Source organism: Melospiza georgiana, chromosome 1 (assembly GCF_028018845.1).
Source record: "Melospiza georgiana isolate bMelGeo1 chromosome 1, bMelGeo1.pri, whole genome shotgun sequence".
NCBI classification, from domain to species: domain Eukaryota; kingdom Metazoa; phylum Chordata; class Aves; order Passeriformes; family Passerellidae; genus Melospiza; species Melospiza georgiana.
Window position 1 is genome coordinate 3192831 of NC_080430.1, and position 12800 is coordinate 3205630.

General features: G+C 43.2%; 1 protein-coding gene across 1 annotated transcript in view; it reads right to left on the minus strand.

Annotated features, from left to right (window-relative positions):
- The window catches only part of VIPR1 (vasoactive intestinal peptide receptor 1), a 116146-nt gene that overhangs the window by 11147 nt on the left and 92199 nt on the right, over positions 1–12800 (minus strand). The window contains exons 7-9 of the mRNA XM_058026989.1: positions 8255–8408; positions 5226–5286; positions 2848–2917 (exon numbers count right to left, since the gene is read on the minus strand). Coding sequence (XP_057882972.1) covers positions 2848–2917; positions 5226–5286; positions 8255–8408 — 285 coding nt within the window. The remainder of the gene's footprint in view (positions 1–2847; positions 2918–5225; positions 5287–8254; positions 8409–12800) is intronic.

The following is a 12800-nucleotide window of genomic DNA, read 5'->3' on the forward strand; positions in this document are numbered from 1 at the left end:
CAATTAACTCCAAAATACAAATGAGCCAGAACTTATAAAAATATGAGATCTTGTGACCAAGCCCTCTTTTGCTTCCATCTCGGAGCCATCTGGGCAGGGCCATGACTGTGGCTCCAGTACTGCCAAGGTGTGACTTTTGAAGGCTCTTCAGTAAATATCCTCTTTATTCCCCTTAACTCTGCCTAGCATCCTTTCCAGCTGTTTAAGACATCAGTATAATCCCTGGTATGTAAATGGACCAAACTTGTAACTGTATAAAAAACTCATGACCATCATCCATCCTGGGTGTAGCCCCTCTCAGAGGTTTCTGACTGCCCAAGGTGAACCTTTGAAGGCCTTTAAAAAAAACCCACTTTTATTCTCTTAATGTTGTCTAGCCTCTGTTTCAGGAAGCCACTCCAAGGCATCATATTTGCCATGTTCTTTCTTGTGCAGCAAGGGACAGACCTCACCAAGGCAGCGGGGAATGTTCCCTCCTGGGATGTTAGACCAGAGCAGCCTGGCGGGTACCCAGGTTTTAGATGGTTCTTTTCACCCCAGAATCTCACAGTGCCCCACCAATGTACTCAAGCAATGTGAACCTTATTTAGCAAAGGTGTAGAGCTAGGAATGGGAATGTCCTGATGGCATGAACTGAATGCAAATCTGCTTCTTTCAAGGTCCTCTCTGTTGAGTCATCCTGTTACTCATGCAACACAAACAGAAAAGCAATGACAGATTTCTGGGGACTTAGTTCAGCTACGGTTTGGCACACAACCTCTTTCTTTATTCTTTCATGGTCAGTGAATGTGCAAATGATTCTGGTTTTCAGAGGCTCAGCAGCTGGAAGGGATTGTGTTAAACCAGCCAATCTGATTCCCCGCAAAAATAGATGATAAGATTTCTTCCAGCAATTCCTATACTTATCACAACAATAGATGAATAAAACAGACTGAAGCCCATCTCTCAAACAGACACTTTTTTCAAAGCCTATGAGTCATTGGATATCCATTGCATTTCTTGGTTATGATGCACTGCTTAATCACTTCTTACCTACTTTGAGCAATTTATCACAGTTTCTGTTTGTATTTATTTCCTTAAAAAATGGTTTGCGTGTCTGATTTGGTGGGAAGTGAAATTTATTAGCCCCAAACCAGCATTATCTAGATCAACTACACTAATGATCATGGATAACACACAAGCTGCTGCAAGAAAGGCAAGAATGAAACAATTAAATTCTGACTGTGTTGGCTTGGAGAGGTCAAGAGCAGAGTGGAGTGTGTATATGGGCCTGGTATAACCTTGGAATTCCATGGCAGAAAATACAGGAATCAGGATATTGGAGAGTTGTTTAGATTATTTTTTATCCCTAGAATGCAATCAAAATAATCAATGTGTTCTCAGTGTTTAACACCTTGTACACAAGATATATCTCCTGAACCTTAAAGATCCTATAGATCTCGTGTATGCATTTCTTCTTTGTACACAAGATATATTTCATGTACCTTAAAGATCTTACAGATCTTGTATATGTATTTCTTCCTTACACTGAAATATCAGCTGTATTCCCATGGATTTGGAGGAAATGCTGCATTACCCCCTGGAGAAACCTGCTGTTCATCAGCCAGTGGCTATCATGCCCTTCATTTAGGAAAGATTTATAGGATATCTGCTAAAGGAAAATCAGGAACTGCTGGGTAAATTCTGTTTGGCAAAGAGGAAAAGATTGATTGGCCAAAAGAAAATACAGACCCATCGATCTGAGGAGAATAAAAGGGTGTGTTTTTTGACTGAAAGCTTATCTCAGGAAAGGGAAAATGCTATCTATAGCTTTCCAGGATGATATTCATATTTGGAGATGTGTCATCTAAGGACTATATTTCTTTCCAGTGAGGTAAACAGAGCAAGATGTCATTACTGAAACATTCAGTCTGGAATCCCTGCATGATAAATGCTACAGAAAAATAGAAAAAAGTCTTCTTGTAAAAGTCACAATGTACATGGAATAAGATGGATGTCTAAGGAAAGATTTCTGTTTAAAAGAGATATATTTGATTTGATTTCGGTTGCATTTTCTTTTTTGCTTCCCTTCTCACATTGTTAACTTCATTTAACAAAACTCAAAACTAAGTTTAACTCCAGTTCATTTGATCTTAAGGCTTGGAACCATGCCCAACAGAGCAATGTTCAACAAGGATGGAAGGACCCAGAGATCCTGAGAAGTGTCCTGGTTCCTATGGTCAGGATTGATCACATCCAGAGAATTAAAATAAAACACTTCTGTTGATTTTTCTGGAAATTAGCCAAATTTCCTCAGAACTTACTCCAAAAATACACAGCTGGAATGCAACTCTGTACTGCATGAAAGAGGCAAATTCCTGAGGGAATTCATCTACTCCCTTTTTATCTAAGTGGAAATTCATGGTAGGACTCATGTTAATTTGTATTGTTGACATCTACAACTGAACAAGTCACCCTGGTCAGCTCAGAGAAACAGAACCCCTCCTAGAATGGGTCATCTGGTGGAATTCACTGATTCCTGGGGCAAAATGAGCTTTTCCTGGATGTCCAACCACATTTCTCCATCTCTCCATGGTCGCCACCCCACCAAGGAGATGGAGGTGGTCAAAGCTACATCAAATCAGCTCCACCCTGGTGGACTGGCCATTCAAATTCCTCCTGTGGTCAATGCTGCAGGTAAGGGTGCTTATCTACAGGAGGAATTTCCTCATCTTAAAGCAGATGTTCATTGTACAGTGTGATTTTACCTGGCATGGGCGTTTAAGGACATTTCTCAACACCCCTTCACCCCTCCCCAGTTAGGACTAAAGATGGCTTTGCAGCCAGCAGAACGTGCTGATACTTTACCAAAATAGACACCAAAATAGGAGTTTTAATGATCCACCAGAATGGGGATTCCACTATTTCCTCCCAGCACCTAAAAAGAAACAAAGCCAGACTTAAAACATCAAGCACAACAAGAAAGCAGGTCTGTAGCTTTCTCTTTTTTCCCCTAAAAGCTCAGTTTTGCTAGTCTGGGTTGTGAAGAGGACTAAACCTTGTGTATGGACTGGGAATTGCCAAAACTTGCTGTGAGCACTGGTAGGTACCAAATATCCCAGAAATAATGTCAATTTTTTTCCTCTTGGCCATAGAATGGGCTGGAGGATGTTAGGCAGGATGGATGTGGGGGTGGATGGTGATTTTTCTTAATTTCTCCTACACTGAGCTCTGCTGCAGGGAAATTCTATGGAAGCCATGAAAATCTATCAAAATCTATGAAAAGATTCACCAGGGCCCTCCACCATTCTGGATGGAGGGGGTTTGATAAGCACAGAGCAATTGGCACCAGCAGAAAAAAAACCCAAAAAACCATCACATCCTTCTGAAAAAAATACCAGCTAGTGGTGGGGTTAGTCCCATAAATCCAGCAAGCTGCACCTGAGCTATGGATGGGGTTAGAACAGTTGAAAAAGGGTCCAGGGTGGGATTCATTTCATCCTGAAGCCAGAGCTGTCTGCACACACCACCCCTCACCTGGGACTGCATTTTAAAGCCAAGGAGGAAATGAGAGGAAAGGACTGATATGGAAATGACTGATATTGCTTGGGACACCTTTATCTGCACAGCCAGGTGACAGAAGGTGCATTTTTAGGAAAGCATTCATGGAAATTGGGCTGCTTTCATGTAAGAATGAATTAGTGGTGCCTACTGCAGACAATTTCACCCAGATTCAGCTCCTCTAATTCCAAATTTTGGCAGGGAAGGCAGGAGGAGATGAAGAGAGGCACTTTTAGGGCACAGTTCCTCAGACCTATATTAAGGATCACTTTAATTATCACTTTAGGGTGATAAAAATTGCACTCTGTGGACTACACTGACTGAATCTGCCCTAACTCTGCAGGGAGATGGAGCAAATTTCTCACATACAGATGCTTCCAGTTAGGTGTGTGCTGCCCTTTCATTTAGAATTAAAGTGGCCCTAATTTTGTCTAGTGCACTTCATTTTTGAAATCAATTGAGACAGCCTGAATGAAGGTCACTTGCACTTGGAGTTAGAATGTTTAAATAAAGTCTCAGTGTTATTTAATCAATCTTACCTAATTAGGGTTTATTTCCTGTAATTTTTCTCTCCAGATAATGAAAAAAAAATCTGTGTAAGGTATTAATACATTCTGTAAATTCATGCTCTGTTTTACTCAGCACAAAAATGTAGGGCTTTAAAGCCCCCAGAAAATGCAAAGAATTCTGTATTTTTATTAAGAATTTTTGGAGCTTAACGGGAATATACAGCAAGAAAAACTGGCATCCAGAATGGTTAAATGCTCCTGTCTCTGTCTCATTGTAGAGGCTATTTATTAACAGAGTAAATAAGGTCAGTTTTATGCAGATAGAGTGAAACCATAAAGGAAGTGAGTTGCCCTCAGGAAATGTGCTGGCGTGACTATAAATCAAAAATGCAGTGAGAAATCTGAGCTGCTTCTTGTAGTGAAAAAGGGGCAAATCAGGACACATTTGGAGGGGAAGAATGCATGGGAGAAAATGTATTTAACTCCAGGATGCAAATGCAAGAAATGAGGGAATGCACACAGGACAGAATCAGCACTTGATTCTGCCTCTCTCTGGGGTGTTTTCCTATAAACCCCTTTCCAATTACTGCAGTCTGACTGCTTGAATAAAAGCAAGAATGAGGATTTCGGGATCAAATCCTCTTTACTTGCACATATCCTTGGATAACTGTGGTGTCTCATTTTCTTAGCTGCACTCTATCTGCTTCTTATACAAAATATCAAAGGCTGCTGCTAAGTTAAAAAGGATGAAGAACAGATCCTAAAATCTGCTTGAGAAAAAAGAAGGAAAAAAGAATTTTTAGCCTTTTCCTGTGGGAGAGAATTAGGTGTGTTTATAAATTCCCTGCTGCATGTTTAGGGTCAATTCTGCACAGTGCAAAGCTCTGCTCTGAGCATGGGGCCAAATGCAGCCATCAGGGTCTGCTGAAAAATTCCCTGCAAATATCCTGGCCAAGGCACTGGGAAGTAAAGAGGGGGAGTGATTGACTTAAAATGACATTTCAGGGAGACCTTGGAGAGCTTCCTGGCTCCTGGTGGCAGAGGAGAGGTGCCACTGCTGTTTTTTGGGTTGCTAAGGCTGCAGGACTTTCCTTGGCCATTTAAAGGATTTATAAAGGAAAATATAACTGATATAATTTCCTTATAAAGGAAATATAGCTGAGTGCACAGGCTTACCCAACATCAAAAAAGTAAATCCTGACAATTGTCCAGGCAGTGATGAACACAGAGGGGGCACCTGAGGAGAGAAGAGATGGTGCTGCTGTCAGAAACCATGATCAAAAGGTTCCCTGATTTCATTGCCAGATTATTTAAAATCTGCCTCTTTTCTCAGGGCTGCTCTCCCTCCCTCTGCACCTCTCCTGAGTGACTGAGGGGTGCCTTCCCTCAGGGGTGGGGAAATACTTCGAATTTTCAACCCTCACATGCCAAACTGCCATCGTTGCCTTTCCCTCCCTGTGGCCATGCAAGATCAGCTCTCTGGAACTGCTCCCAGCATGTTGAAAATCCTGTTGAAGTGCCTGGAAAAACCTTCCAGGGGTGAAATGCAAGGAACAGGGGTCACTTGAGCCACCTACAGTGTGGACACCTGTGCCTAAGGAGGTCACCACAGGTTCTTTTCAGCATCAAGGAGCAGAATTGTGTGTTTCTCACACACAGGTCATCCAGCTACATTAAATGTTTGATTTAGAACAATAAAAATGAAATATCCCTGGACTCTTTTGCCCTGTAAGGGAGCCTGGAGTGCCAAATTCACAGGTGAAGCTGCCTCTGCTCCTCACTCCATGATCTGCCACATTTGGGTGCTTTTGTCCCATCCTTGTGCTGGGTCTTTTCTCTCTCTTATCTTTGACTGGATTTAGGTTGGAAATACTCCAGGAAAGACATGTCTCTTTGCTCTGTGTTACTCACAGATTGTGTACACGTTATTACCAGTGATTTCCAAGTGCAATGGTACTAAAACCAGTAAAAACTCTAATTAGTGCATCCAAATTATTAATTCATGCATAATCCATTCCAGACCCATCCCTGATGCTCTTGCAAATGATGGATGACTGAAAGGCCAAAATATCCCTCAAGCACTTGCCATGTTCTGGAATTGCCCTTTTGCACCCAAGCGACCTCAGGACACATTAGGAGAGCAAGAAATTTCCTTTGATTTAAATCATTACCTTCATGCATTTTTCTTTAAAACCTGCCAGCTCTCCAGTGCTGAAATAAAGAATATCTGGAGCACGAGGTGAGTTTAACAAAGGTCTGACCTGGGGAACTGAAACGAGACCTGCTGCCATCATCCCTCCTTCTGCCCAGGGCATGGAGAATCATCTCTGCTTTCAGTGTGAAGGCAAGCATAGCTCCTGCCACTTTCCATGGAAGTTACTCCATGGATAATTGAGCAAATCCTGAGTCCTGGCATGTCCCTGGACATGGCACAATTTTATTTTACTTTTTCTTCTCAATATTCTTCCTTGCTCTAATTATTTCTGCTTCAGCTATTGAGAGCAGGCAGTAGAAAGTTATTTGCTTACTTAAACATAAATCTTCAACTACATGGTATGAAAAGGGGAAAAAAATCTGTTTCCTTTTTGGAGAAATAAAAGAAGTTGATCTGGTAGGATTAATTTGCATAAGTCAGCAATTCAGTGGTGAGTTGCTTTGTGAAGAGCTTAATTCTCTCTTCCTTACCATTTTTCTAATTTTATTTTGCTATTTTATTTTATTTTATTTTAATTTTTAAATTTTTAAAATTTTATTTTATTTAATTTTTTTATTTTCCTTATATGATTTTAGTTTAATTTTATTTGATGCGTTTAAGACTGGATTTGCATTAAGCTGGAGAAATCACCAATGCAGTGAGCAGAAGGTTATCAGCATTGGCACACAGGTGATGGGATCTCAGGGCAGCTGGCTGGCCTGAATTCAGTGTCTGGTTCAATCCAGTTCTACTTTGCTGGGATCCATCCTTACAACTTAAGATCAATCCATGACATCAAATTTGGAATTCTTTCCCAATATCCAATCTAAACCTACTCTCTGTCAGTTTGAAGCCATTCCCTGTGTCCTGTCCCTCCATCCTTGTCCCCAGTCCCTCTCCAGCTCTCCTGGAGCCCCTTTATGCCCTGCCAGGGGCTCTGAGCTCTCCCTGGAGCTTCTCCTCTCCAGGGGAACATTCCCAGCTCTCCCAGCCTGGCTCCAGCCCCTGGAGCAGCTCCATGACCTCCTCTAGAGTTGCTCCACAACCTTCTTTTTTGGGGACCCCATGGCCGGCTGCATCTCTGCAGGTGGATCTCCGATGAGGAGAGCACAGGGACAGAATCACCTCCCTCAACCTGCTGGTCACGTTTCTTTTGATGCAGCCCAGGACACAGTTGGGTTTTTGGGCACTTTTTGAACTCATGTCCAAACTCTCACCCACCAACCGTCCCAAATCCTTTTTGGGACTTAGAGGGGCTGAGTGCTGCCTACAACATCTGTGCTAGGGTGATGTTATGATGCTGTATCCCCATTCCTGTGTTCTGTTTATGCTGGATATCATGTTCTGTGCCTTCAAGATTGGCTCTGAAGAGTGAAATTTTTTTTTTGGTTTTGCTATCAGCCACTCCCCCACAGCTGGAGGGGCACACAGGGCAGTACATGGTGCTGCTTTTGCTTTTTGCTTTGCTTTTCACTTTGCTATTGCTCCTGTTTTTGCTTCTGCTCATTAGTTAGTTCAGCTAGGCAGTCTGAATTTTCCCTGGGCTGTTTTTCCATTCCTTTCTTTGGACCTACTCGAACCTGCTCTGGACTGGGCCCTGGGAACAACGAGAGTTTGCACCCTGTGGCCTACCCGGGGCCTGCTCTGGGCAGCAGCTGCCCCAGTGCCTGAGGGATTAAGAACAGAGTGACCACCCCCAGAGAGACTTTCTGAATTTGTCATTCTTTTCCAGAGCAGTGTCACCCGGTATTGTTCATTCTGTGTGCTGGGGGTGCTGTGCCTGTTAAATGAACAGGTTCTTTCCCCTTCCCTCTGAGGAATCCTTCCCAAACTGCTGGGGAGAGGGGCCCTGTGGGTTTGCTTGCTGGAGGGGCCCCCTTTTGGAGATTTTCTCCCAAATTTGCCCGAAACCAGGACAACACCTCTGCCCCACCTGACTGCCCAGGTATCTGCGCTAAATTCCTGCTAAAATCACCAGTGAAGATCCCCTCCTGGAGGAGGAGCCACGCACCCCAGCCGATCAGGATGTACCACCAGAAGTATTTCCTCTCCGAGAAGAAGGAGATGACGAGCAGGGTGTGAAGGTACAACCCCTCCACCAGCAGCCAGAAGAAGTTGGCCATGACACAGTACTGGAAGAAAACCATCATGGCCTTGCAGCCCACCTGGAAGAGAAGAAATGAGCAGTGGTGAACTGTTGGAGCCCTGGTGCTGAAAATTTCAGATTTTTGTGCTGCCAGGCACTGACCCCCAAGAGAACACTGCATTGACCTGAGGCCGTGGAGAAGCTTCCAAAATGGAATGATAGAACTGGGATTGTGGGTGTGGAGTTTGAGTAGAAGTGTGTGATATCACAGGGTGGAAAACTTAAGAGCTGAATGTTTTAGAATATAGTGATAGATATAAAGCAAAATGGAGGTTTTAAAGCAGAAACTGGTCCTTCCTCACCTTCTTCTTCATGAGTTTAAGTAGTATTGTGTAATTAGATAAAAAAATCTGCATTACAGACCATGAGTAGTTAGTTTTTAAGTTAAAAGTAAAAATAACTTGTGTCATTTCTTGATTAGACAGTTTATACTTAAAAATATCTTATAATAAAAAAGATACAGCTCCATTTTTAACTCATTAGAAATAAGTACTATTAAACTCACACTTTATGAGACTGTAATGTAAATAAGAACTAATAAACATATGAGTCCAAACAAGAAATGCCATCTCACACATTTAATCCCAACCTTAACAAAAAAACCCCAAAAAACCAAAACCAAGACCAAACAAAAAAAAAAAAAACAAACCAACAACAAAAGTAAAAAAATCCACATAGTGGTGCCCTGTGTTAGGAACAGCAGCACATTCCCACAAGAAAGAAATTTCCACCAAATTACCAGTGACCCTTGCTCTGGGTGTATCTTTGGGGTTGCTTTGTGCAGCACCTGAACTCCTTATGGAATGAATTCTGTGGTGAAAAGTCTACAAGAAGTTGCTCCTCTTTAGGATAAGAAGGACTGGGATATGTGTTTTTAAAATAAAGGATAGGCAGGAGAAGCAGGGCAAGCACACAAAAGCTTGCAGAGGTTTTATTGCTCTGGAAGGGGAGAGATTTGAAAAGGGAAGGTGAATTGTTTACCTTCAGGAAATGAATAATTAAACACAGTAACTTGCTGTGTGGAGATTTCACTGCAGCTCAGGTAATGGGAACAGTTCCCTTAGCAAATAAATAAATACAAACAGAAATTTCTGACACTTAAGGGCAATTTCTGACACTTGGCACCCACTGCATCATTACACATCCTCGAGGCTGGCTCAGCAATTGCCCTGCTGCTTTCAGTGGATCTGCCTGGGTGACACCCTGCATTTTCTGGGGCAAGAGTTTGCTCAATCTCTGGTTGGTGGCACTTCCCTGGTGTCCTGCACGTGTAGCATGTTTAATTTAGAGCAACAATTTTAATTTAGAGCACCAGTGACAAGACCCCATTTTCCCCTCTACTCCTCCCCTGCTGAAAGCAGTTGCTACGAAACACTGGTTAAAAGGAGAAGTGTGGAAAGAGTATTTTTCAATGCCACGTGTTTTGGGAGGAACTGTCCCCACCCCCACCCCTAAACCCACCAGTGTTTGGCCCTGGGGACCTTGCTGGGCTCTTGATAACCATCTGGAAGGTAAACTCCCTCCCAACTCAGAATATTCTGTGCGTGACTTCAGGGGCTGCCTGAAGGACGGAAGGTGGCACAGGGCTGGGCTGGCAAAGCTGGGGATGCAGCAACCTCATCCCAATGGCATCACTGTGGCATTCACATTTCTGAAAAATCTTTTCACCCAGGATTCTTCTCCTGGGAAGCTGAGAAGCCTCAGAGAAAAGGAAAACAATTCTTATCTCATTTGCTTCTCCTGTGTTTTGCTCCTTTGGAATATGTTTGGAGATTGTTTACCCACAGGTGATTGTTCCATTGGATTCTGCTGGGAGTTGTTTTCACTCTGGCCAGTTGGGGCCAAGTTGTGTTGGGACTCTGGAGAGAGTCTGGAGTTTTCATTATTATCTTTTTAGCCTTCTGTAAGTATCCTTTCTGTATTCTTTAGTATAGTTTAGTAAAGCATTCTTTAATGTATTATAAAATAATAAATTAGCCTTCTGAGAACATGGAGTCAGATTCATCATTCCTCCCTTTGTTGTGGATCCCAGCAAATACAACACATCCCCACACCCTTGGTTTCTCCCTGATATTGTGTGCACGTGGCTGTGTGACACTGCCACCCCTCCTTCCTTTTCCCCAAAGCTTGCTTGGTTTGTCTGCAGCCAGCAGGGATCTGTGTGTGAGTGAATTCCTTCATGGTTTCACTCTGTGGGTGTTTGGCCCTAATTCAGCAGCTCCCAGGTGAGACATTGCTGGAACCCAGGACATTCCTCTGGCTGCCCTGGATGGCTCAAGACCCTGGCAAGGGGCTCAGAGCCCTTGGCACGGAGTCACAAACACCTGTGCCTTTGATTTTAGCCCATGGAAACAATCACCAACTTTGTGTGGGGAGTTACAAGCCACAAGGGTTTGAGTAGAATGATAGTGAATTTGTCACAGGGTGAAAAAGTAGAATTTTGGGGATTTAGAATGGGAGTTCAAGAGGCAAGATGGAGGGATTTGGGTGTGTCCTGTCCTTCTTCTCCTTTTTCTTGCCCTCCATCTTCTGCTGTGATGGCGGCACTTCTGGATTGGTTTAGAGTAGAGACAGACTGTCTAACATAGGTGATAGGTATTGGAAAATTATTGTAAATAAAGTACAGGTAGGTTTTAGTATAAAAAGATAACACCACCCCAAGGGCGGTCAGTGTGCCATGAACTGACCTGCTGGACAGATCTCAGCAGGTCAGAGAAAAAATGTCATAGCTAAGAGAAAATAAACAGCCTTGAAAAGCAAAGCCAAAGAACCTTGGTCATGGGGCTGGGAAAAAAGACTTTTTAATACCTCAGGAGCCATTTCAAGCACACAAAACCCGGGAAGACACGAGGTTTGAGGGGGCAGATCTGATGCATCTCAACCACCTGCGTGTAAAACAAGGATTTCCTCTGGGGACTGTGCACCAGGGGATCACTTCTGCATGGTTGCACTGAGCTCATGGCAGAGGCAGGAGCACAGCACGAGGGAAGGCTGCTCACAAGCAGTGCACGTGGTTTCTGCCCAGCAGGAAGGGAAAGGAAATCCCTCAGGAAGGGATTTCCAGCCTGACTTTGCAGAGCTCTTGCTGCACAGAGAGAAAGCTGTGCTGAACTCAAGCTGTGGCAGCAGAAATTGCAGATCCAAAGCCATTCCCTCTTCTCCCAGCACTGGCAAACATCAATTTTGTGGCAGTCTCTGGCCCTAATTCCTCCCTTAAAGGGGTGGTGACTTGTCACAAAAGCTGAGGTGGATCATGGTTAGCAGTTGGATCTGATCATACCCTAGGTCTGTCCAACCTTAATAATTCTATAATTTAAATTAATTAATTTATTTTATTGTTTTATTTTTCCATGCACATGGGCAGCAGCTGGGTTTTGGCAACTTCTTCTCTTCCTGGGTAGCAGGTCAATTCTTTACTCCTGGCTGAGGGATATTTGCTTATTTGAGCAGTTCCTACCATTCTTGGAATTTTTGGTTTTACCTGGAGAAAAGACCTTTTTGTGCAGCATTTTGAGTGCATGGCAGTAATGCCTTGCAGCCAGGGATCCCCTGTGGCACTGGAAGAGAGCTGGATGCACTGTCCTCTCCTTAAAATTAAATAATGACATTTTTCCACTGTCTGGGCTTGCTAGTGCTGCCAAAAGTGGGTAAGTTTAAAGCAGATTTCCATGAGAGGTGCAGTTTGATTGCTGATGATCCCATTGATCCTGTTTGACAGTGGCACATTTGGAAAACAGCCCTTCCTGGCTTTTGGAGACCTTATTCCATGCAGCACTTGGTAATGGGTCTCCACCTTCCTGATTGATTAAATTCAGCCTCAGAGAGGCCGGTTTAATGCTGGGGAATAAAATCCTCCTTTATGTAAGATTTCTTACCCTTTAGATGACAGGCACAGGGCAGAGATGAGCCATTACATCTCTAGAATTTATTTTTTTCCACAAAGAGCAGAGCTCACGATGTGTCACTGTTGAAAGACTAACATGGGCTATTTTTAGAGCAGACATTTTCAAGAGAAAAAGCTGAATTACATCACTGCTTTTGCTACTCTCTCTTCTCCCACAGGCTCATTTACAGATTATTTCCTTGCCTTTCCTCAGGGATCTTGCTGTGCTCGTGTCCACAGCAGATGTGGCAGTGAGATGGTTTTTCCCTTGGTTTTGTGGCTCCTCTCTTGTTCATCTCTTTAGAGCTGCATTAGGGATGTGTCATTTGCTTTTCCCATGAAAATCCATCCCTTTCCACATGTGTTTCCAATGGCTGAACTCTGGCAAGGGCTCTGCCTCCAGCCAACAGGCACTGGGCTCTTGACTCCTCCTGACAAACTCTTGGAGCCCAACACTTTTGTGCTTCTCTGCAGATTCCTCACAGCCAATAAGAAAATTTAATTTTTAATATTGTAAAAGAAAAGATT